Below are 27,353 nucleotides of genomic sequence, written 5' to 3' on the forward strand. Positions count from 1 at the left end.
GTAGTTCCATCCCTGAAATGTTACAACTCATTGCTTCCCTGTGCTAGGTTTCCCCATTAAACCACTGGCGTTTGTTTCTGGTCTGTAATCAGATTTAATGTGGAATCTGTTTTCTTATACTAAAAGTAGCCAAGAATGCTTCTTCAGATGAAATTTTATACTGTAATTCTGCAGAAAAGTGCAACCTGATGTAACTATCTGCTGAATTAATCTCCATTCAATTGGAACTAAAAAGAGAAAAAAAAATTTAGAGTGGGGGAGAGCACTAATTAAAAGAAATAAAGGATGCAAAGAATCGGCTAGTAATAGGATAAATTAGGGTCCATCTCAAATAGAACTAGATTCTTTTATGTTGTCCTTGCTCTGCAACACACAAAAAACCTTTCTCTATAATATCACTCTATAATTGCTTGCTTAGTTAGATGTATAAGACACTTAATGGGCCTAGTGAAAGGCATAAATTATTGGAAAAAGATAAACTGTGATTGTGAAAACGAATTCACAATCCTGGTAGGACACAGTGTAACAAAGGAGTCTGTGTATCTGTGAAATGAAGCTAGCTCTGTGTTCCCACCATGGCCTACTGCAGCACTACTTTGCTTCTCTGCTTTAAGTCACACATTAATACAAAACATATTTAGTGTAATTCCATAATATATATATTCATTGACCCTTTAATGCTATTAAGCTATTTTTAATACTAAAATTTACTTTTTATTTGAGTTCTATATTGTAGGTCTCTACTGCACATCTAATAGTAGTAAAGTAAGATAGTATGAACTTTCATAAAGAATTTGTTTTACTTTTAAAATGTTTATATAGAATCTACAAATGTTCAGCTTATTAATAATATTATAGCAAATTTCCCTCACAACATCTTTGCTCTGACTTCTCATCAAAAAAGCCATGTTCATATCATTCATTCTCTGACATGCAACAGTCACAGGGTTATACAAGACAGACATAAATGCACTATTCATGCTTTTCATTTATCCTGATTAAAAATTTATCCATGGATAATGATGAAAATGTTCTAAAGTAAGATTATGGTGATGGTTGCACAACTCTGTAAATACAGTAAAAATCATTGAATTGTACCCTTTAAATGAGTGAAGCTGACAGTATGTAAATTATATCTCGATAAAACTATATTAAAAACTCATCCATGGATAGAATTATTAGGAAAACAAAACTATCTGTGAAAGTCCAGCCCATACAAAATTAGAGTTATTTTGAATCACCAAAATTAATAACACTATTTCTGTATGGGTTGCTCATTGGCTAAGCAGGCTGCAGGCTGTGAGCTGGCTGTCAGGCTGCTCTTCTGTGATGTCCCCACAAGAAAGCACAGCAGAGCACAGGAGACTCATCAGAGGGAGAACCTTGAATCATCCACTGCCCTTTAAGAGAAAACTATTTCCCGAACATCGGTTGAACCATTGGGTGCAGTTCGTTTTGGCACATCTTACAAGAGACTGTGATGTTCCAAATAGGTCCACACCATGATTGGTAACTGCTGTTTTTTAAAATATCTAATGTCATGGGAAAGTATTAGTATATATTATATTATATATATAAAGCAATTTGTAAAACTGGAAAGATATGAGATATATATGGATATATATATATATACCAAAACTTTAATACTATCTCCAGTTATTAAGAGTGGTCCTAGTAAATAGTTAACAGCTGACCCTGCTTTTGGACCACTGACAAAATGTGTGGTGCTGTGCGTGTGCACAGCCACACAGTTGGTTTCACAGAACGATTCATGTGCCGTAAGAGCAGTGCTATCTTGATTAATTAACCAGGATAACTGAAGAGGTTAGGGGTGGAGGCTTTGGTATACAGAGAGATAATCTCAAATCACAGTTACAACAAAACTAGTTAAAATTCAGCACACATTTACCATCCATACACATAAGCCAAAAGTATCAAAGTATTTCCAGAACAAATATTTAGCAACAAACAATAAAAAGCATCAAACCAGAGAAGATAAAAGATATGGTTACATTCTTTGTTCCTTAGCTGACCCCTACCTTTGTTCCGGGGTTCAAAGGGGACAAGAGGGGCCAGGCCTGGTCTTGGTTACCAATCCCCTGGAGCCCTTCCTTCTCCTCATTCTCTCCTCCCTCTCTGTGGCCTTGGATCCACAGCTATGCCTGCTCCCCTGGGAGATCATCCTCTCTCTGGAGGAACTGTTCTCAGATCCAGGGATTCTGGAAGCCACATAAATGACTGTGCTGGGAAAGGGCCACAGGGCACATACAGAGTAGCGTGTGTTTGTGAACAGTAGACATACCCTCCAATATGTGGATGTTGTCACTTTGTTAAGTGATTCTTTTTCCCAAAAATGTGTACTCTATCATCCACTTGTGGATGAGCAAGAGTTGACTACTGTGTTTTATCAAATCTGAGATCTATCAATTATAAGATACATCATTATACTATGGACCACTGAGAAAGAAAAAAATGCAGCTAATTATATAACTCAATGCTTTCTTACTACTTGGGATTCTTCCACACAATATTTATCTGTCACTCTCTGTGTCCTCATCCTCTGTGCATTTCTTAGAGGAGTGCTCCACTCTGGTCTCTTGGACCTTCTTCCAAGCCTCTGATGTGCATTCTGCAAGTTTTATACAGAAACTTTCTCAATCTTACCAGAAGGTGTCAACAAAAGATTTTCAGGTACCCATTGGGAACACATTTTAAATGGCAATTAAATGCAACCCATGCAGTACAACCAATGTACATAATTTAATGTGAACAACCATGACTAAGTCCATGCAGGTACAGCCAAATGACAACCACCATGCAATTGTCCCCGCCAGTGGAGAGTGATCACAAGGCACACTCCATTTCGCAGTTTTTAAGCTGAGGAAATTCCTTCATTCCTGAGAATGAATGAAACTTGGGAAATATGAAACTAACAGTGATCAGGAAGGAACTCAGCCCAGCAAACACTGAGGGGATTATACTTTTGGACACAGGGTCAGGTGTGGTGGACCAGCAGAAGCGGCTACAGGTGCTCACTGTGCAATAGCCATGCTATTCAGTGTTTTTTATACATTGGTGCATCCAGTGGTCCCAACACTGAGTTGAGTCGGGTGTTGTTTTTTTTTTTATTTCCTTTTTTAATATATTTATTTATTTATTTATGACTGCGTTGTGTCTTCATTGCTGCACGCGGGCTTTTTCTAGTTGCAGCGAGCAGGGGCTACTCTTCATTGAGGTGCGCAGGCTTCTCATTGCGGTGGCTTCTCTTGTTGCAGAGCAAGGGCTCGGCGCATGGGCTTCAGTAGTTGTGGCGCACGGGCTTAGTTGCTCCACGGCATGTGGGAACTTCCCAGACCAGGGATCATACCTGTGTCCCCTGCATTGGCAGGCAGAATCTTAACCACTGTGCCACCAGGGAAGTCCTGAGTTGGGTGGCTTTATCCTCATTTTATAGATGAGGAAACTGAGCTCAGGGATGTTAAGTAACATGCCAAGGTCACCAAGTAGCAGGTGACAGAGCCCAAATATGAACCTGGATATGTCTGACTCCAGATTCTTTATATCCCCACCACACCAGTTTCCATACTGGCCTTACAGCACTTGAGTTCTGAGAGCAATACCTGGTCCCAGGTATTCCTGAAGGGGTTATTTCAGAATTTTATGGAGAGGTAAAAGGATTGTCTATAGTGTCTGCAACCACAATACGGTGTGAGAACTACATACTAGTGACAAAATAGTATGAGCATATGTAAGTGTATACATATACACAACTACCAGTTGGGATGGTAGAGAGAGTTGAATAGAGTGCTCTGGCTCTTTATAGGAAGACAATAACCCAGGCTTCTTACAACCCTCCATTGCACAATTGTTATTTGAGTCTATATTACTGGCTTTGTCACATTATCAAATATCCTCATGATTATAGGAGCCCAGGATTTCACTTATTTCACAGTTTCAGGCCAGCTATGGGCTACGGACTCATGACTGTCTGATTCCACTCACCAAAAACCGTGATTGGCACCATTGCCAACAGCTCAGCTCAAATATAGACAGCAACCTTCTGACCACTAGTGTAATTAGAGGAACTTTTTTTTTTTCTTTTTTAATTTCAGCATGGGCAAAAGCCTTTTTATTTATTTATTTTAAATTTTTTTTTTTTTTTGGCCGCTCAGTTCCCTGACCAGGGATCGAACCCGTGTTCCCTGCAGCGGAAGCGTGGAGTCATAACCACTGGACTGCCAGGGAAGTCCCTAGAGGAACTCCTTTTAAGGCATGGTCCTCATGTAGTAAATGAAAGTAAGGATTAGTATTGAAATTTTCTTCCTTTGTACGCTTTATTTTCCATTTCTTGTCTCCTTCACAGAAGACTTCATCATGAAAAGGAGGAAGCCCAAAATGAAGTGAGTTAAAAACTTTGTCTCCAAGAGGATTGTGGCTTGGCCCTGAGTTGAGGTAAGAGGTGATGGTGTGTATGGGGGTGGGGGGGACCACGTAGAGCTACACTGTCACATGCGCCCTCACCCTTGGTCTCTCTCTCCCTTCCCTTTCTACTCACTCCACTTTCCAGGCTTTCTCTTTCTCCTTTCCTCTTCTGGGAATGACGCTGTACCAAAGACATTGCTTACAGGGATCAGCTTTTCTAGACCTCAAGCAGGTACACGTGAACTGATAGTAGAGAGTCTGGGCTGACAGGGACAAAAGTGTAAGCAATCACAGCTGTTCTGGGAAGTGAAGGGTGAATAGTTGCTGTGATATTGCTGGTAACCCTGAACCAAAAGGCTGCTGACCTTTGCTTTCCTTCCTCTGTCATACCTTGCTCTCATCTAAAAATGCACCTTTCTTGTGATTTCTTGTCAGATTCTAGGAGATCCCCATATATTTAGGCCCCAAAGAATCCAGTTGATGTTTTCAGCACTTGCTGTGTCCTCTGATTCTCTAAGGCAGCTTCATTGTTTCTCAGTCACTCAGTGATGATAAAATAAATGCCTTGTCCTGCTGGACGTCATGGAGGAGAGAAAACCTAGATGGCAATGGGCCATTATGTGCCTTTTTCCTACCATCCTATCACTGTGAGGATTCTCTCATTGCTATTGCAAAGCTCTCTCCTTGGAATCCTGAAGTGGCTAAATACAGTCTTTTGCACTGATGGCCAAACACTCAGAACTCATGCACCTCCGCTCCTCCAACCTCTCGTCTATACCAGCAGTCCCCAACCTTTTTGGCACCAGGGACCGGTTTCATGGAAGACAATTTTTCCAGGGACCAGGGGTGGGGGACGTTTTCAGGATGATTCAAGCATATTACATTTATTGCGCACTTTATTTCTATTATTCTTACATTGTAATATATAATGAAATAATTATACAACTCACCGGTGCCACTGATCTGACAGGAGGCGGAGCTCAGGCAGTAATGCAAGTAATGGGGAACGTCTGCAAATACAGATGAAGCTTTGCTTGCTCGCCAGCCACTCACCTCCTGCTGCGCGGCCTGGTTCCTAACAGGCCACAGACTGGTACCAGTCCATGGCCCGGGAGTTGGGGACCCCTGGTCTATACCATCTTTTCCTTCCTCTTTCCTTGTATTATTATTCCCATTAAAATGTTTAAACAATCACAAACAGAAATATTGCAAGTACAATACAAAGACTTTTTTTCCTGAAGGTTTCGAGAGTAATTTGCCAAGTTGTTGCCCTATTATCCCCAAATACAATCAAGGGCATTCTCCTACACAGCCAAAATACAACCATCAAAACCAGAACAGGAGCATTGCCTCTTACCACCACCTAATCCCGAGACCCCACTCAGCGTTTGCCAGTTGTCCCAGTAATGGCCTGCATGGCCAAAGGATCCAGTTCAGAATCACTGTCATGTCTCTTTAGCCCCCTTCAGTCTGGAGCAGCTCTATACTCTTTCTTTGACTTTCATTAGTTTGACATTTTTTAAGACCACAGGCCAGTTATTTTGTAGAAAGTCCATCAATTTGGATCTGTCTGTTATTTCCTTATAATTGGATTCAGGTCATGCGTCTTTGGGAGGAATATCACAGAATGATGTGTGCATCTCGTTGCATCCTGTAAGGTGGTACATCATTTTGATTTTTCCCATTACTGAGAGTGTTCACTCATCACTTCATTGAGACGGTGTCTGCCCGGCTTCTTCGCTGTAAAGTTACTTTTTTCCCCTTGACACTGATAAATATGTTGGTGAGAGGTACTTTGAACTACATATTCTGTTCCTCATCGAAATTTTAATTTACATAGAGTCTCATGGTCTCCTATTTTATTAGATCAATTCCCCTGCATGAACCAATTACCCATCTCTGCCACCATCCTCTCTCCCTCTCGGACCCCCTCCTCAGGCTGCTCAGCCCTGGTTTCTTACACTGGGCTGCACCCCTTCTCCTGGTAATAGATGCCCTCTTGCCTCCCTTGTGTCCTGAGCTGTGGCTCCTCACTCCCCCCATTACAGAGTCCTGCCTCCCTTTTTCCCAGCTAATGGATTTAGGACTAATTATTCAGGAAGGGAAGAGAATAGGAAGTAGGGGAAGGCACCATCTGTTGTCTCTGGTTCACCCTCCTTTTCCTTTTTCCCATACGTCCTGACCTATCCTGACCCCTTGCACCGTTGCCGATTCTCACATCCATCTTTCCAAACACTCAGGGCAGGACTGAACCTTAGGCCATGGCATAAGCTCCTCTAGTCAGACTATGAGGTTCTGATTCCTGGTGTGGGGACTTATAAGCTGTGTGACCTCGGGTAAGTTACTTTCCCTCTCCAAGCCTCATGGTGTATAAAATGAGCATCTTAAAAATGCTACTTCATAGTGCTTTTAGAATCAAATGAGACAGTGCATGTAAAGCTATTATTGCCTGCCACAAAGCAAGAACTAAGTATATTTCGTTGATTATTATTTTCCATCATCTCTGTTTCAGCTGATTGTTGTTGTTTTATCTCTTTCTCTTTTTTTTTCCTGAATGATCTCTTTTGTCTCATTCTTTTTACATTTTGGCTCCTCTGGACTATTTCACTTTCTCTTGAGTCATTTCACTTTCCCTATATTCATGTGTAAGATGCACTGAAGGGGGGCACTGCGTTGTCACCAGCAGAAGGTCTGATGAGAATTCCCAGAGTCACACGCTCATGGGATAGCAGGCAGCGGTGGTCTCTGTGTCCCAGGCCCTGGCTGGGACAGAGATGGGGCATGTTCACTGCTACCCTCTAGCTTGGCTAGGGAAAGGAAAAAAAGGATCTCTGAGAAAGGACTGAGGTGGAAATAAGCATTCAGAACTTACTGCTTGCCAATTAAGGACCCTTCCCCTAACTGGCATGGAGTTTGTGAAGAAGGAAGAGTAATCTTTTGAAGGTTTGAACAGAATCGCATTCTAGGACCTGTCCCTTTCTTGGAATTCTGTGATTTCTGGTAGATGAAAGGTAAAATCCAATGATGTAGAGGCATTGGTGTCTACTGAAGCAGTTTCTGGAGCCAGAGCCAGAGTGACAGCAGGAGATGTACAGCTGTCAGTGACTAGATAGATACCCACTGTTCACTAAGCCTTGGTCATGGGTGAATGGTCAGGAAGAGGTGGTCTCAGGTTAGTATGGTTAGTGTGGTATACCCTACTTACAGAAAAGGACTTTAGGCCTGTGCATGCTGGGAAGGATAGAGGTACCATTAATTAGGAAGATGGAAAATAATGGTTTGGGGAGGAGGGATGTATGCTGATAGGCCTCCCCTAACCACCCTAACTAATTTCTGTTGCCAGCCCCACACCGCAGACAATTTTTATCATATGCATCTGATCCAGAATCTTTGTAGCCCTTATCATCCAACATCTTCTTGCCTACTCACTGTTTCCCCAGAGATTGTAACCTGCATGAGGGCAGGCATCTTATTGGTCTTATTCACATGGATCTCCAGTGCCCACCACGGTCCCTGGAATGTCATAGATATTGATAAAATTTGTTGAATTAGTGGATAAGTGAGGTGACTTAATTATTATATTAGATTTTCTCTGACTCTGTTCATTGTATTTCCATTTCTTCAACTTTCTGAGGTTTATACATAAGCACAATGAAGAAGAATAACAGGAAGTCTACTACGAGGATAGACAAGCAAGATGACATCTGTGTCCCAGACTCCAAGGATCCAGGAGAGCTTCAAAATATGTTGGATGAAGGAGAGTATGCCCCTTTTGTATCTCCTCCCATATTAGAAAGCAATTTTATCCAGGTAAATAATAATTGAGCCCTGAATTAAGTTCTAATAACTTTGGTAATTAATTTTCTCAAAGACAACAGAAAAAGTTGGAAAAATTGTTTTAACGTGGCAAGGGAATGTGTGACACAATTAAAAGGAATAATTTGGGAACTTCAAACAACCTAAAATAATTATAATGTAAAAGGAAAATTCATTTCAAATTTTCCCAACAAACTCTTACCTAGAAATTCTGTCCCAAGTCTACTGAAATTTTCATTCTATCATCATCTCCCCAAAACTACACAAAGAGATTATAGTCATTTTTAGAATATTCTGCCACAGGAAAGCACTCAGATAACTGCTTAACTTAGGAGACATTTTAAAGACTAATATCTCTGACACAGCTAGGGATTAAAATGCATTTTGGTTCTTAGTTCTGAAGGTAAAATATAATTGTCAAATTGTGTCAGGGAGAAAAGTTTCCTTCTCCTAAAAATGTACCTACATTATGAATGAAACTACACTTCAATGCATCTGAGAGCAGTTCTAACTTTCCACTAAACATTCAACATTAAATTATTCAGACAGGGGCTTCCCTGGAGGCCCAGGGGTTAAGACTCTATGCTTCCACTGCAGGGGGGTGCAGGTTCGATCACTGGTTGGGGAAGTTCCGCAGCCTGTGAGGTATGGCCAAAGGGAAAAAAAAAATTCAGACAAAGAAACAGGGAAATGAGTTAAATGGTGTGGGCCATACCCTTAAACTTCATGGAAATGTCACAACCAAGTCTAACGTGAAACGCCCATTTAAGCAGCTCCTCGGCTTATTCTACAAAGGAGTGACAGGAACGACAACATACACACATTCTCTGCACTGATGGGAGACCTCCTCACTTCCAGACACCATAGGAGGGAGGGGATGCCTCAAAGAACACTAACGTTTAAGTCATGCCCCAGAACGCATGTGTTGCTGTGATTTGATGTTCTTTACCTTCTGTGTGCTTCTTTCCTACTAATAATCTTTTTATTTTATTTTTCACACTTCTGCACCTTTTTCAAATAACCATTTTCAAGCTCTAATGAACACTGGGAGAGGCAGTCAGTATTCTATAAATCAGACATGGCCCCATGTCTTAACTGGATATGTTATTCCCTTTAACACACCCAACCTCTTGTGGTCGGTATGTCTTTGGCAGTAAGTTATCAAGGTTCCTGACTCAACTGTGAGCAAAAAAGAACAACAATTATCTCAAGCAGAGTGAAAGAACCACAGGACATCAACTCACTCATGGGAGTCATCAGGGACCCGGGTTGTCTCTTTTTGTTCTGTCACCCTCAAATTCACTCCCTTCGTAATATCACATGCAAACAGGACATGACAGCTGCCAGCAACGGAAGGGATGTGTCTCATCCTTGAACTGTCTGTGAGGGCTGAGAACCCTTTCCCAGAGCCTCCAGGAGGCCCCCAGTAGTGTCTCATCAGCCAGGGCCTGCTGAGAGCAATCACTGGCCAGGGGATGGAATGGATCACCATGACAGTTTAGGTGGATCAGGATTTAGCTCCTCAGCTGGGGCAGCATCCCTGAGGGGTAGATACTGGACAAAACCAGAATTCCATTAATCCGGAAGAATAGGAGCATGGCTTTGGGTAGGTAATCAATAGTGTAGGCTACAATCTCTTTCTAAATATATTTGCTTTTAAGTCATTTTTTTTTTTTTGAAGCAGTTAACGTACAGCTGAGAAACCAAGTGTTTCCCCTCTCTGGCTTCCTTCACATCCCTGTCTACCCACTTTCCAGTCTCCTCCTCTTCCAACTGGCAGAGATTCTCAGCCAGTCTATGTCCCACATTGTTCAGGTCTCAGCTAGAGGTCCCTTCCTCAGGGGAGGATTTTCTGACCCTATGGTGAGGGTGTGCTGGAGCTGGCCGATTGGTAAGTGTTCAGGAAGTTTACAAGTCAGTTGTTAAACACAGCCATCATTAAGAATTAAATTGTATAAACTTATAAATAAAACTATTCAAAACAAAGGCAACAAGGGATTTCCCTGGTGGTCCATTGGGTGAGACTCTGCACTCCCAATGCAGGGGGCCTGGGTTTGATCCCTGGTCGGGGAACTAGATCCCACATGCATGCTGCAACTAAAAGTCTGCATGCTGCAACTAAGAAGTCCACATGCTGTGACTAAGAGCCCACATGCCGCAACTAAGACCCGGTGCAGCGGAAATAAATAAATAAGTAAATGTTTTTTAGAAGTACCCCCCCCGAAAAAAAACAAAGGCAACAAATACTCAAAACTCATCATTCCTATTATATTACTACATTTTACGATTATCTTGAGGTTATGGATACAAGTTTGACTTCTGGGAGAATCAGTTGGTTGTATGGATTTAACATAAAGAGTATGGTATATCATTGTCTGTAAATTGTGTGCTACTCATCTTTTATACCAGTGAAATTGATAATAAACTTATGAGTATCTCCTGAGAGACAGTAGTTACACACTTAACAGCACACCACTGCCTTCTTCCTCCCAAGTCAAGTTTTCTGTGATGTGCTCCACAGCACAGCACCCTGAATTTATACTCAGTAACACTTACAACAACGCTTAGTGACATACTTGTTTAATGTTCGCCTTCCCCAGTGGACCCCACAGGTCAGAGACTGTGTCTGTCTGTTCTCTGTGATATCTCTAAGAATTCACATGAACAAAGGCATCATGGTTCATTTCTCCTTTATTCCTACACTGCTTGGGTAAACGAGGTTGTCAGGGCCACACACTTTAACAGAAAACTCCTCTTCCTGTTCTCTGCCTCAGGTCAACAGGAGAGGTGAATCCATTTACCTTCATAACCGAGCCAACTGGGTGACTGTAGGCATCTGCTCTTCCAGTCCCACCCTCAAGACCCCCAACGTGATGCTGTTGGCACATCTGACACCCACCGCCCGAAAAGATTCAGAACCCCTTTTAAAAAGTCTTCTGACATCTCCTTCTCCAGAGAATCTGGTGCTCACCAGGTGAGTTACAGAGGGAAGAGGTTAAAGACCTCTCAGAAAACATGCTTTACCCCTGAGGAGCTGAGACTAGAAACACAGATGACAAGTGGTCCAAGGGAGCATCTCACTTGTGCTCCCTGCTGCAGGTGAGAGAGTCACATCCTTAAAGTCTGGGGAGATAGTTTGACAACCTGGAAGTCAAACAGGCCATTCACTTTTCAAAAATTAAACCTAAGTAACAGGAACTGCAGGCTCATAATAAAATGCCTCTCTAGAACATTCCCCCCACCCTATCCCAACTTCCATCAGAATTAGCTCTGGTCTTGTCTCAAGCCACCAACTTGCTGTAGGACCCACAGCAAATCACTAACTTCTCTGAGTCTCAACCTTGCAGGATTAACTAAATGGGACAACTTCTCCTAAATAAATAATAAACAGTTGATATTTTAGTGCATTAGAGTCTTAGTATGATTCAGGCAAGATGGCCCTCAGGAGCCTGATTACATGTACTAAAAATCAAAGTTTTGACCCTCAAAAGCTAAGAACCAGACCTGGGAACATATGGCCACAAGAAGGTCCTGCCCCATCCCATGCCTGCCCCTCCCCAGGCCTGTCAGAGAGACACGCCTGTTGTCCTGAGTCTCACGCCACAAACTGCTATAAAAGGAAAGTCCTCATGATAGTTTCCAATCAGGCCTCTAGATGATATTTACATTTGTCTGCAGGTTTCTCCCTCTGCAGTTTGTGACTCTTTCTGTGCATGATGCTGAGAATATGCGCATCAAAGTAAAGCTGGTGAGTGGCCAAGCCTACTACTTACAGCTGTGTGCCCCTGCATGCAAACAAGACACCCTATTCCATCAGTGGGTGGAACTCATCTCCCTCTTGAATGACGAGAAAGCCAAAGCTTCCAAAGTGTCAGAAGTCTCCAGCCTCTTAGAAATCACAAACAGCACAGACATCACAGGGTCAATGGACATCATGGATATTGCAGCCTTCACAGCTGAACAGACCCCACACCTGTACATATGTTCAGACCCCATCAATGGCATAGAAAGCACTGATTTCTCAGAATTCACGGACATCACCGATGTCACCGATGTCACGGATATTCCAGAAAATGAGGTCACCGAGGCCCCAGATACAAGAATTGTCACAGAAGTCACAGAAGTCACGGACATCTGCAATGTCACAGTGGGCTCAGGGATCACAGTGGTGTTTGAAAGTGATGAGATACTCAGGGCCAAGCGGGAGGAAAAGGTATGTGACATAGAAGACTTAGGAAAAGGTATGTGACATAGAAGACTTTCATTCTCTAATAATCACTCTCTTTCACCTTCTTTGGTAAGCTACCTGACATCGATTATCAAAATGCTATGGAGGGCTCCCCTGGTGGCACAGTGGCTGAGAGTTCGCCTGCCGATGCAGGGGACACAGGTTCGTGCCCTGGTCCAGGGAAATCCCACATGCTGTGGAGCGGCTGGGCCTGTGAGCCATGGCCGCTGAACCTGCGCATCCGGAGCCTGTGCTCCACAACGGGAGAGGCCACAACAGTGAGAGGCCTGCGTACCGCAAAATAAATAAATACATAAATAAATAAATAAAATGCTATGGAACTTACTCTGAGTAACCTAATATTAATAATGAGTTCTGATACCTGAACCCTGGTGTAAAAGAGTTGTAAGATGTTCCCTGAAACAGGCAGTGCACATCCATACCATACAACTTAACCCTGTATCAGAAAGCTATGGTGGGATAGAAGGAACTTTGTTATCAGAGTCAGAAGTCCTGGGTTGGAATCTTGCCCTGCTGCATATTAGTTTGGCCAAGTCACTGAACCTACATGAGTCTGTTTCCTCATCTCTCAAATGAGGATACTAATATCATGCAAGGGCTATATTAAGGTTTAAATGTACACAAAAGTATGAAGTATACTGAAGGATGGGGTGAAATTTCAATAAGAAGTGAAGGTGGGAATAAGAAAATAAAATACCCAAAGTGAGCATCTTTAGAAAGGGCCAGAAAGTGGAAAAACACAGAGACACATCTGAGAATAAATCAGTTTGGCTGGAGCATAATATATGTGGAAAATATTAGGATATAGGGTGGAAAGTTGCTTGCAAACCTTGAATGCCAAAATAAGAAGTGTAGACTCAGTCCTTGGGCAAACCTTAGCCACAAAATCACTGTGTAAGGGAGTGAAGGAGCTGTGTTTTTAAAAGATTAGTCTGATGGAAGGATGGATTGCAGGTAAAGAGATCAGTGTGCAGACTGCTGCTGAGAAACCTCCGTGGGGCCCACAACAGAAAAATGGCAGAGGACAAAGATGGACATTTCTAGAAGAAAACGCTAGCTAATGAATTTAGTGGAAAAGTTTTACCTCACTAGTAATCAAAGAAATGCAAACTTGAAAAAAATTTCACCTATAAAACTGCTAATTAAAAGAATAAAAATAGTCAGTGTTAGTAAAGGTGGGGTCACCTTGGAATTTGTAAAGATTCATGGTAGGGTGAGAATTGGAACAAACTTTCTTGAAATCATTATGAGTCAAGAACCTAGAAATGTTGACACCCTTTGACTCAGTGATTCCACTTTTAAGAATCTTTCTTAAGGAGTTAATCATCAATAGGAATGAGGATTTAGCTATAAAGATGTTAATCATACCACATCTATACCATGTTTATAAAAATGAAATAATGAAAATACGGAAGTAAGCTAAACATCCACCACAGAGAAATGGCTAAATGAATTTAAATCCACAAAGGTCAGGTGCCATGTTTATCTCATTCAGGAGCAACCACAGTGACTGGCAAGATCATAGTCACTCAGGAAATATTTGTTAAACGAATGACTACTCTGTAGCTGTTAAAATTGTTGGAGAATTTTTCTTTACTTGGAAAAATGTTTATGATGTAAACCTGAGTGAAAAATGAAGTAAAGAATATGATCCTTATTACATAAAAATGCATGTAAACACACAGACAATAGGAGGGGGAAAAGTCATATTGTTAACAGTAGTTTATTTCTAGATTGCAATTTTATAAGCAATTGATGTTTTCTTCTTTATATATTTCTGAATTTTTTGTTTCCTCCAATAAAAATAATTTTTAATTAGAAAAATTCAAGTAGCTTTACACAGTTTTAATAACATGGGGAAATTTTTATAATAAATCATTAAGTGAAAAAAGTGGGATATGACCACAAAGCAGACACATCCAAAATAAATAAATGGACAGAAAGATTGGAATCAAATGTGTCATGGTAGTTATTTCTGGTCTGTGGCATCAAGCAAGCAATAATTTTCTCCCTCTAACTTTATATCTCTTAGGATTTTCTAAATATTCTATGATAAATATACATTACTTTCATTGTCAGAAAAAATGTTTTAGCTTTAAAGAAGGTTATTGCATTATTTTCAAGGAACAGCCATAGAGGTGATGGACTACATAATGACAAAGGGAGGAAGAAGGTGCAGATGTGAATGACATCAGAGAGACAGGGTCTTTTTTTAAAGATTTATTATTTATTTATTTTAATTTTTGGCTGCATAGGGTCTTAGTTGCGGTACGCGGGATCTTTCGTTGTGGAACATGGGCTTCTCCCTGGTTGTGGTGTGTGGGCCTCAGAGCGCATGGGCTCTGTAGTTTGCAGCACGCGGGCTCTCTTGTTGAGGCGCGCAGGCTTAGTTGCCCGGCGGCACGTGGGATCTCAGTTGCCTGACCAGGGATCGAACCCGCGTCCCCTGCATTGGAAGGCAGATTCTTTACCACTGGACCACCAGGGAAGTCCCAGATAGACAAAGTCCTTAAGACCAGCTGACCTATTGCTCTGAGGCCTGAGAGAGATTCCAAGGAAGGCGGGGAGTGACAGAAGTGGTGTATTAACAGAAACCAGGACATTAGAACGGGAGATATTTTAAGGTACCAAGTTTTAGATTCTAAGTCTTTTGAAAAACAAACTCTTTAGTATTACTAGGAACCTCCAACTCCTGTCACCTATTAGATGCTCTTAAATCAAGAGCAACCTTGGGTTGGGGAGCAGGTGTCGAGGCATTTCTAGAAAACCTTCCTTTCCTGCCAATTCAGGGAGAGGAAGTCCTGCAACTGAGTCCTAATTTTCTTGTGTGAGGTGACATTGATGTCCCTGACCACATGAGTTTTAGCATGTGCTGTGTCAGGTCCCCATGCCGCCAGCCTCCAGCACCCGCCTGGGCTCTTCTCAATGGCTGTGCAATACCAAGGCTCACCCCCCTCATCATGGTGCCTGTGCACTTGAGGCCACTCAGTAAATATAGATGAAATGATTACTGCTCCTTAAATCATCTGCTTCTGTATGATGCTCTTCTGCTCCCTGATTTGCTGCCGTTTGTTATTTTCAAAGGAAAAAATGGAAAATATTCTGAAGGCTGGTTGTCTACAAGATACAAAAATTAAGAATGAGTTTAGAGAATCCTCAAAACATGTCACCATCTCAAACCTAATGCTGACTTTCGAAGGTGAAAGATGTTTGCAAACTACCTTGACTCCAGAAGAAGGTGAGACAAATAAATCCAAAGAGATGAGCGATAGACCCTCTGAAATAAGGACAACAGGCTCTAAAAGCACAGCTCTCAAGGCTGAAGAATCCAGGTATGTGAGGCAGGGAAATGCCAAGTGATGCTAAGATGTGAAGTATGTAAATAAGTGCATGCTTTCAAGTCCCTGCAACTAGGGCATTGTTCGCTGAAGATTCTCAGACATACATACAATGTAATTGAATGATAACATAATCAACTCAATTATCCACATTTCGTTCAACTTTGTCTAATTTTTATTTTCACACCAACTTCTCACACCATTCAGTTAGCATCCTGGGCTATCTGCCTGGTGTCAGTGGTGTGTGCTGAAGAAAATAACAGAATCAGGATGTCCACATTTTGGAGTTAGAGGCTAGAGTAATTATGGGTATTTTTATCTTTACACTTTTCTGTATTTTCTTCTCTACATATCCCTTACCTTTTTCTACATTTCCAATGAATAACTTAATAATCTGAAAAACTATTTTTATAATTGTAATACCCAATTGCAAGATGAATGTGAGAGACACTGTGGTATTATAAAGATAAAAATTAATATGATCATTCTGGAATAACAGCTAATAAGAAACCAGAGAAAAATATAGAGATCTAAATGCTATATTAGCAAAAATGAAAATGAGGAATGTCATGAATTATGTCTAAGTTCTTTTTAAATATAAAAAGGAACAGGGGAAAACAGGGAAACAAACTTTTTAGAAGTTTGATTCATTCATTCAATAATATTTACTGAGCACCTTCTATGTGCTAGAGATTGGAAATACAGCATTGAAAACAAGTCATGGAGTGTTTCATTCTAGTGGAGGGTATAGATAATAATCAAATAAAGTATATTATGCCAGCTGGAATGTGCTGCGAGAAAACAAAAAGTAACAGAAGGATTTGAGGAGGGAGTAGGGATATTTTATAAAAGTGGTCAGGAACTGCTTCTCTGAGGAATGGCAGAGATTGAAGGGAGGGTGGAGCTCTGAGGGAATAGAGTTCCAAGCTGACTGACTGCATAACAATTATAAATGGGACATGTTAGGTGGTCAGTAAATGATCATTATTGTCACTATTACTTCATTTCCAACAGCGTAGATAAAAGAAAGCTGGCTATTCTGTCAAAACAAAAACAAAAACAGAAAACAAAATATCTTAATTGACTGAGGGTTATGTGTTCAAAACTGGCTTTCTTCTTAACCTTCTTTCCCAGCTAAGAAGGGGTTCAGGGAAAGGAAGGACTATGGATGATCCTTAGAGGATTCCTAAGCCTTGAAGTCAGCGTAACATTTGCTTTTGCTCCTGGGCAGCCACATTTCTCACAATTCTAGGGCCTCTAGATCCAAGGTGTTGGTGGGTCTTGATTATAATTTCAATACTTTTGGTTGTATGCTTAAGCAAAGCATCGTGTCCTATCCAGGGTTTCTATACCAGTGGTTCTTAATGTGTGGCTGGTCAGCAGCATCACCTGGGAGCCAGTTAATGATGTAAATTCTCAGGCCCACCCCCACCCTGCTGAATCATAAACTCTGGGATGGTCTCAGCATTTTGTGTTGTAATAGGCTTCCCAGTGGTTCAAATGTACAATCAGGTTTGAGAACTGTTGCCTTATGAGAAGCCAGTCCTAGGTACAAAGAAGGGCTGAGCAAGGCTTGTGAGGGCTTCTCCTGAGGCGCCAGAGCCAAAATGAGGATTCCCCTTCATAGCCATAGGAAGAACAATCAGCTCAAACTCAAGGGAGGCTTCTTCAGAAATTTTTCCTATATGACCAAGAGCTTTGAAGTTTGGATTAAAAAAATATATTAAAAATCAATTCATATAGATAACTAATGAGAACCTGTTGTATAGCACAGGGAACTCTACTCAATGCTCTGTGGTGGACCTAAGTGGGAAGGAAATCCAAAAAAGAGGGGATATATGTATACATATAGCTGATTCACTTCACTGTACAGCAGAAACTAACACAACATTGTAAATCAACTATACCCCAATAAAAAAAAATCAATTCATGTCTTTTTCTTCTCTGATTGCCATAGCTAGGACTCCCAAAACTATGTTGAATAAAAGTGGTGAGAGTGGACATCCTTGTCTTATTCCTAATCTTAGAGGAAATGCTTTCAGTTTTTCACCATTGTCATGATATTAGCTGTGGGTTTGTCATACATGGCCTTTATTATGTTGAGGTAGGTTCCCTCTATGCCCACTTTCTGGAGAGTTTGTATCATAACTGGGTGTTGAATTTTGTCAAAAACTTTTTCTGCGGGCTTCCCTGGTGGCGCGGTGGTTGGGAGTCCGCCTGCCGATGCAGGGGACACGGGTTCGTGCCCCGGTCCGGGAAGATCCCACATGCCGCAGAGCGGCTATGCTTGTGAGCCATGGCTGCTGAGCCTGCGCGTCCGGAGCCTGTGCTCTGCAGCGGAGGAGGCCACAACAGTGAGAGGCCCGCGTACCGCAAAAAAAAAAAAAAAAAAAAAAAAAAAAAACTTTTTCTGCATCTATTGAGATGATCATATGGCTTTTATTCTTCAATTTGTTGATGTGGTGTATCACACTGATTGATTTGCAAATATTGAAAAATCCTTGCATCCCTGGGATAAATCCCACTTGATCATGGTGTATGATCCTTTTAATGTATTGCTGGATTTGGTTAGCTGATATTTTGTTGAGGATATTTTCATCTAAGTTCATCAGTGATATTGGCCTGTAATTTTCTTTTTTTGTGGTATCTTTGTCTGGTTTTGGTATCAGGGTGATGGTGGCCTCATAGACTGAGTTTGCAAGTGTTCCTTCCTCTGCAATTTTTTGGAATAGCTTCAGAGGATAGGTGTTAACTCTTCTCTAAATGTTTGATAGAATTCAGCTGTGAAGCCATCTGGTCCTGGACTTTTGCTTGTTGGGAGTTTTTAAATCACAGATTCAATTTCAGTACTTGTGTTTGGTCTGTTCATATTTTCTATTTCTTCCTGGTTCAGTCTTGGGAGATTGTACCTCTCTAAGAATTTGTCCATTTCTTCTAAGTTGTCCATTTTGGGGGCATATAGTTGCTTGTAGTAGTCTCTTATGATCCTTTGTATTTCTGTGGTGTCAGCTGTAACTTCTTTTTTTTCATTTCTAATTTTATCGATTTGAGCCCTCTCTTTTTCTGGATGAGCCTGGCTAAAGGTTTATCAGTTTTGTTTATCCTTTCAAAGAACCAGCTTTTAGTTCATTGATCTTTTCTATTGTTTTCTTCATCTCTATTTCGCTTGTTTCTGCTCTGATCTTTATGATTTCTTTCCTTCTACTAACTTTGGATTTTGTTTGTTCTTTCTCTAGTTGCTTTAGGTGTAAAGTTAGGTTGTTTGAGATTTTTCTTGTTTCCTGAAGTAATATTGTATTGATATACACTTCCCTCTTAGAACTGCATTTGCTGTGTCCCATAGGTTTTGGATCGTCGTATTTTCATTTTCATTTGTTTCTAGGTATTTCTTTTCAATTTCCTGTTTGATTTCTTCAGTGATCCATTGGTTGTTTAGTAGCATATTGTTTAGCCTCCATGTATTTGTGGGTTTTTGCAGTTTTTTTCTTGTAGTTGATTTCTTAAGCTCACAGCATTGTAGTAGGAAAAGATGCTTGATATGATTTCAATTTTCTTAAGGTCACTGAGGCTTGTTTTGTGGCCCATCATGTGATCTATCTTGGAGAATGTTCCATATGCACTTAAAAAGAATGTGTATTCTGCTGCTTTCAGATGGAATGCTTTATTTATTTATTTATTTGCCAGATGGAAGAAACTTTCCTGCTTCAGATTAAGGGTGGAGAAGTAGCTGAAATAGAGAAATTTCCCTCAGAACACTGATCTATTATTTCTTGATGGTAACCACTGAGTTCTTTCAGTGGAACTAAATAATGCCCAGGAGGACTATTGGAAGTCTGATGTGTTAGAGGAGAAAGAAGGAAGGGAGATTTAATTTATTTTATTTTTTTTTAAATTTTTGCTGTGTTGGGTCTTCGTTTCTGTGTGAGGGCTTTCTCTAGTTGTGGCAAGCAGGGGCCACTCTTCATCGTGGTGCACGGGCCTCTCACTATCGTGGCCTCTCTTGTTGCGGAGCACAGGCTCCAGATGTGCAGGCTCAGTAGTTGTGGCTCACAGGCCCAGTTGCTCCACGGCATGTGGGATCCTCCCAGACCAGGGCTTGAACCCGTGTCCCCTGCATTAGCAGGCAGATTCTCAACCACTGCTCCACCAGGGAAGCCCAGGAAGGGAGATTTAAAAAGTAGTCAATCATCTGTCAGAAGTAGTGAGAGAAAAACAAAGAATGTAAGAGGCAAATGTATAGAGGCAGGTGCCACTCAATAGAAAATATATCTTTTGCTGTGTATGAGTATGACTTTCATAGAAAAGCATAAGATTTCTAAAAAACAAATGAGGTAAAAGTGAATCCATCCAATCTAGCAATTTGTCCTAAATAATAATTAATCAGGTTGGATCATTCTGACATCTTCCTTCTGCTTTATTTCATTCATTATGTCTCAAATTCTGTCCTGCCCTTGTCTAAGTCTTCAGAAACACACGATTCAAAATCTAACAAGTTTAACTGTTTAAATCATTTCAACTTCTTTCCTTGCTCTTTTGCAAATAATAGATGCCCTGAAGCACTGGATTAACTGTTAATGCCTTTAAAAAAAAAACTTAAAAAAAATAATTAGTAAACTTTTTTAAAGTACAGTTTTAGATTTACAGAATAACTGAGCAGATAGTACATACAGCCCCGTATACCCACCCCACTGCCACGTCCTCATCCTCCTCTCATCCCCAGTTTCCCCTATTATTAACACCTGCATTAGTGTGGTACATTTGTTACAATTAATGAACAATATTGATACATTATTATTAACTATAGTCCCTAGTTTAATGTTCACTCTCTGTGTTGCACAGTTTTGTGGGTTTTGACACATGCATACTGACACGTATCCACATAAAGAACAGTCTTGCTACCCTAAAAGTCCTCTGAGCATTAGATAAGCTCTTAGCAGTTTTTTTAAATATTAAAAATTGTAGACGGGCTTCCCTGGTGGCGCGGTGGTTGAGAGTCCGCCTGCCGATGCAGGAGACACGGGTTCGTGCCCCGGTCCGGGAGGATCCCACATGCCGCGGAGTGGGTGGGCCCGTGAGCCATGGGTGCTGAGCCTGCGCGTCCGGAGCCTGTGCTCCGCAACGGGAGAGGCCACAACAGTGAGAGGCCCGCGTACCGAAAAAAAAAAAAAAAAAAAAAAAATTTTAGAGAGAACTTAAGTTTTTAGGTTGAAAAATGATCTGCAGGTGCAAAATTTTGTTAGTCTCACTATTATGACCACTATTAGAAATGATGAGAAAATGAATGCTTATATAAATAGCAAAAATCTTAGAATTTTAAAGATTGAAAAGGATCTTCGTTAGCAAATCCCAAACTCTTCCAGGCCCTGCCCTTCAGTCTCTCAGCTTCCTGTGTGATCTAGCTGCTGACCCTACTGTAGAGAAAGAAAGAGATAGATAAAAACAAAGCAAAAAACAAATTTTGGTTCTAACTAATCCTCTTAAGTCCAATTTAATCAAGCATAAATTATATTTTATTGCCTATTTACATCAAGAACTTATTTACTAGCTAGAGCCTAATTTGAGAATGTTCATTATAAATGAAAGATGTGATAAGATCAAAGAACAGAATGGGATTCACTGATGCTTAATCCTGGGACAATTGCAGGATTAAGTCAGGACACTGTGAGAGTGATAAATAAATTCTAGTATATATTCATTTTTCTTCTCCAAGACCATGGATTTCAGTGACACTTTCTAACCGTATACTTTGGAACAATGGGGAAAAAAATTAAACAATGACGTCGTTGAATATTTTGCCCTTAGATTCATTGGTCTTTAAAATGTAAATTGAGCAACTTAAATCTAGATGAGTGAAAGACGCTGGAGACTTGTATAATGTCATTTTAGGTGCTTTAGAAGTGAAGGATTTACTTTATAAAGCATTTATATTCCTTCTCATACCTTGGTAATAGTGCTACTGTGACTCTTCCCTTTGTTTTAAAGAGGATAATGGCAGGCTTTATTTTAATTTGCACCTATTTTGTTTTTAAGTACACTTTCTTGATATTTCTCAGTCTCTTGAAAACTTTTATCATTAAACTCAACCTTATTTAAATCACCAGACCTACTTGGTACATGAGTAGTTGTTTGCAAACTTTTCAGAAAATTACTAATTTAACCTTAAGATCCATTGTAGAACCTGAACTGCATGGATTTGCCAGACCTCTTAAATGGATCAGAATTATGTCTTTGCACATTTATCTGGGAAAATGTTATCTAAGGATAATTATTATTCGCAAACCCTTTTACTCAAACAGCAATACTTCCAAAAGAGTTACTGAAATGTAGCCAAGGAACAAAGATTTGGTGAAAATTAACTGACAAGTTTATATTTTAGCATGTGAATGAGGTTACGAAAATAAGTATTTTTTGATATTAATTTTAAAAATCAGGCATGCAGAAAACAAACTTCTTTATCCAAAGACATCTCTGAAAGTGAAATAGCCTGAAAAACTGACAGCTAGTCTCCTATTTTATCCACTAAACCATAAGAAGTGTATTAACTTGGACAAACACTTGGGTATGTTATTCACCTACAAGATTCCCATCAGGGCCATACAGATTGTGATGAAGAGCTAGCAGAGTAGGCACTGTAACCCCAGTCACCCATCCATTCCAGAATGTACCTCACGTGTCTATGAGAGCCTATATTCCCAACACAGCTGACTCTGTTTACGGAAGCCCCAGAGCAGCAGCAGTTAGCTTCTTGGAGTCTCAACCTCAAATGAATTTTCAGGGGCTCGAGAAGTAGCAGGACAGGGATGGTCACAGCCTCACTGAGTGACAGGTGATACTTACAATAAAAATAGGTTATATGTAATTACATACAACTCACTTTTACAGCTTTTACATGTTGGATAGCTTACATGTTACAAAAATTTAGGTAATTTTACTCTAAGATGTATTATAATGAATAATACCCTTGGCTTGCTAAATATGTTTCATTACTACCTACAAAGTACTTAGAGAATGATTATCTCATACCTAGTAGTTCTTTTCTAAGTATTTGTGGTTATACTGGCAAAACTTTGAAGTGTGCTATTTATTTTTACAGGAGCAGGAGAACTGATTCAGACACTTCAGGTATGAAACAAATTCCACTACATTTCTTTGTGATCCCTGGTATCAAGCAGTCACCTCTGGGTCCTAGAACAGAATAGTTAAGAACAAAGGAATCCAGCTAGATGTTTTGATGCATTCCCTTTCCTGCCTTTGCTCCATTGTGAGAGTCCTATCCTGCAGAAACTGCCTCAAAGACTATATTCATGCTATCTTTCAAGTGGTAGGCATCACTTTGCTTTTTTCTGTGCTGATAGAGTTCCCTAGTTCCCTGAATGTCTAACTCACTGGGTGTGAACCACTCCCAAGGTAGCCCTGCGGGCGGAACCTGAACATGATACGGACTCTTATTCCTGCTGATTTGGAAGGGAATTTATCCACAACTCAATTTCTTGGTAAATCTAAAACCACCTAGCCCCTCTTTTCTTCCTGCTTACGTCTTTGGCTTCTGCTTCGCTGTCAGGTGATACCATTTAATGTTTTTTTCTGGCAGTTTTTTCCTTACATATTTCCATGTCTCGGGATCTTTAACCTGTAACAAGTGCTTGAAGTAGAGGCTGTCTTGTAGGCACCGGTGAAGATTTCTCCCCTTACTTGCTGCTGACCCACTTCTAAGTTACTGTCTAACTTCTGGGGGGTAGAATAGGCCTCAGCTCCAGTCATGCACATAAAAGAACATCATGGAAGGAACACAGAAGCACATTTAACTAAATGTAAATGGAGAGGAAAAAAATACCGAAAACACTTAAAGACATTTTTAGTCACTTTTGCAAGAGTCCTACCAAAAAAAAAAAAAAAAAAAAGCAAATGATTGGTGGGGAGGGCTAAATGGGTAAAGGGGAACAAGTGTATGGTGACAGAAGGAAAATAAATTTTTGGTGGGGAGCACATTGTAAGATATACAGAAGTAGAAATATAAAGTTGTATACATGAAATTCATATAATGTTATAAATAAATGTTAGCTCAATAAAATTTTTAAAAAGCAAATGATTACAGGAAAGCTATTTATACAAGCGGGATTTGTCTTTGGGCCTTCCCACTGGAATTTAGTGTCCAAAATACCAGGTGAACTTCACTGTAATGTGGTTTTACCTATATTCCAATCTACAGTATTAAACCTGAAAAAAATGTAGGAAAATGCTATCATAGTTTATAAGAAAAATACAAAATTTTCTTCGCAATATATAGAATTTTCATCTATCAATTTCTATCCCAAATTTTATTTCAAAAAGAAATCAAATCTGTAAAAATTCCAGAGATATCCTACACTGGCAAACATTTTCCTCTTATTTTCTAAAGACAAGGATAAATCTAACAACAGCCTTACCACTAATACATAATTAGTACAGGAACATATAATTAGTACATTCTTTGTACATTCTGAAGCACTCATTATTTTAGCCATGGAAATTTGAAATTAATGTAGGACATTGATACTTTTATTTTCATCTTATATGTGACTGATTCTTTTACCTGTCTTCTGGCACAAACTCAATTTTGTTCAACTGAACAAGCGTTCATTGCCTATCTATTATATATGAGGCACTGTGACAGGCTCTGGGAGAGATTAAAAATAAATAACAGGACCTATTACCTGGCCTCAAGACATGTGCACAAATAACATAAATAGGAATGTTATAGGCCCTATATGAGAAAAGTGGAGAACTTAGTTTTAGCTCAAGAGAGAAAATCATGAAAGATTCTACAAAGGAGGCAGTCTTTGAGTTAGGAAAGGGGAAACAAGAATATCCTGGATATAAGGAACAGTGTGGGCAAAATCAAAGGGATGAGACAGGGCTGGGCATGTTTAATTTAGGAGTAGTGAGAGAGGCAGCTGGAAAGCAAGGCAGGAGCCAGGTCATGGGGGTTGTAATCCACACTAAGGAGTTTGGAAAGTACTACTTGGTAGGTAAGGAGGAGTCACTGAAAGCCAAGGGAATGACAAAATTAGTATTACATTTTAGGATGAATACTCTGCAGTCTCTAAGAGAAGCTGGGGACTTCCCTGGTGGCGCAGTGGTTGAGAGTCCACCTGCTGATGCAGGGGACATGGGTTCGTGCCCCGGTCCAGGAAGATCCCACATGCCGCGGAGCGGCTGGGCCCGTGAGCCATGGCCGCTGAGCCTGCGCATCCGGAGCCTGTGCTCCGCAACGGGAGAGGCCACAACAGTGAGAGGCCCGCGTACCGCAAAAAAAAAAAAAAAAAAGACTGTAAAAGAAGCTGGAAGAGGCTAGAGGCAGAATGTCATTATAATAGTCTAGGTGAAGGGTACCAAAGTCTTGGCCAGGCAAGAAGCAATGAGATGAGAATAAGGACATGAACACACAGTCAACAAACTTTAATGACTAACTACCTGTGTGGACACGAGAAAAAAAGGACTGAGGAGGACAGAGTTTGGGAGGCAACATGACTAGGAGGTAGTGAGCCCATGAAGCAAGCTGGGAAAAAGAAGAAAATCTGGAAGGAAAAGGTGAAGAAATCAGCTATGAAACACTGAACTGAGAATCAAAAGCCCTAGGTTTGAGTTCTAACTGCACTTCCTCTGTTTCATGAACGCATCATTTAATCTCTCTGGGCCTCAGTTTCCTCAGCTATCAAATGTGTGTGCATATGGATGGGGGAATGAGGAGGGCATGACTGGCTGTCTCAAGGCCCTTTCTGCTGCTATGATTTTCTTAGCTCATATTTGTGGTCCTGGTGGCCCATCTATGTAAATTTATCAGGCAGCTTGAAATGGGGCTCTGGAAATCAGGAGCTGAGGAAAGATACAGCAAACGTGCAGCAAAATTCCACTCCTGAGCTTGTTAAATCACAAAGATGGTACAGTATACACATTTGGCATGCAGTTTTCACAAAGTATTAATTATTTTCCCTGTTTGTTGTCTTTCATGCACTTTCTCATTCTTCCCGCTTTCCTTTCCTATATCTTCTCACTTTTCCTTACTTAGGATTGTACAGTTTTTCAATTTTCCCTCTGATTAGCATTTCTTTTCCCCCTATCACACTCCTCTGAATCACTTCTTTCTTCCCCTTTCACACTCAACACTCTTCACCACAAGAAAAGCAAAGATTAGTAGAATTTTAATCCCTTGTCCCATTGAATTTAGACTGAATGTAGATGGAAAGTGAGTTTGTAAATCTGATTCCATTCTAGGCAGGAGACAGAATAATAACTGCTCCCATGGCAGTAAAATAAATCACTGTTTCTGTTAACCCCATCGGATTCACGTTCACACAACTCCTGGGCAGGGCTAGTTAGGGACCATGGTCTCCAATTCATCTCTCCAACCTCTCAGCTGTTTGAAAGAATGACACTTGCTCTCCATTTTGAGTAAGGTTTTGGGTAAAGTGGCCCTGCAAATGTACTGTTTTTATGAAAAGGCTACAAGGCAGGGCCCAGGCTAAACCCGTCTTCTCTGGATCTGGGTCCATCTTTCTCCTTTATTGACTTTCAATTTTCAATTTCTTACCTTTCTAAGCTTTATTCTCCTTAACTTTGTTGATTTCTTTACAGTGAGCCCAAACAATAGGCTTATCTATGATCCCGTGGTATTTTTCCAAGATGGAAAGAAATGAGACCAAGGATAGAGATTCAAGAAATAAGAAAGAGGGAAATCATTTAAGAAGTACTGGGATTCCTCCCCTCCCCCACCCATCTTTCTTTTCCACTTTCTTCTTAACTACCTCTTAACTACCGCAAATCGAACCCTTGGAATCCTAAGCAGCCAGGTTCATTCTCTGTTTATGAAACCAGGGCTAAAAAGAGAAAGAGTGGGAGAAACTGTGAAATTTAACAATGGGCTCCATCGGAAAGAATAAAGACATTTTTGATGACATTTTTGATGACGAGGTTGGAACATCATTTGTATTTAAGACTCAAATTTAAGTTCTTCTCTCCTGTGACTTTTTTCTCTCCTGTTTTTGGCTTTTTTCTTTCCTCCTCACTTCCTCTCTCTCTAGTGAGCTCTCTTCCACTTTCCCCACTATTTTCTGGCTCTCTCCTCTCCTGTCAAATCCTTTTCTAATTTCCTCAGTCCGTGCCTCATCTGTCCTCCCTTTCTCAAGGGAATACATGTGAGGAAAGGAAAGGAAAACAAGAAAAGGCCAATGGAAAAAACAAGTAAGACAACCTAAAGGTAATTTTTACAATTATAAGTCTATAGATATAAATGACAGACATGACTTTTTCACAAAAAGCTGTCAATAAACTGAATCTTTTAACATTGAATCTTATTAATTCTATTGTAGTAAAAATAGAGGTGGAATGGAATATTGAGATATTGTTGTGGTTTCTGCTCTAGAATCCACCATGAGTCAAAATGTAACATCAGCACAGGGCAAGAAGGCGCTTCAGGTGAGGCACTGGCAGGGAATTACTTGCTACTGCTTTTACAGTGATTCCTTTCATTCTCGTTGCTACCTTCCTCT

General features: G+C 40.5%; 1 protein-coding gene across 1 annotated transcript; it reads left to right on the top strand.

The window, feature by feature from the left end:
* Window positions 1–8,073: 8,073 nt before the first annotated feature.
* On the top strand, window positions 8,074–25,938 carry GARIN2 (golgi associated RAB2 interactor family member 2; the record flags this gene model as incomplete). The annotated part of the gene is made up of 6 exons (XM_082619059.1): window positions 8,074–8,232; window positions 11,013–11,212; window positions 11,917–12,451; window positions 15,572–15,819; window positions 22,919–22,947; window positions 25,874–25,938. The coding sequence occupies 6 exons, from the start codon at window positions 8,074–8,076 to the stop codon at window positions 25,936–25,938; spliced, it is 1,236 nt and encodes a 411-aa protein (XP_082475185.1).
* Window positions 25,939–27,353: the final 1,415 nt, after the last annotated feature.

This window comes from Mesoplodon mirus, assembly GCF_964341445.2.
Source record: "Mesoplodon mirus genome assembly, chromosome: 4".
Taxonomy (NCBI): domain Eukaryota; kingdom Metazoa; phylum Chordata; class Mammalia; order Artiodactyla; family Ziphiidae; genus Mesoplodon; species Mesoplodon mirus.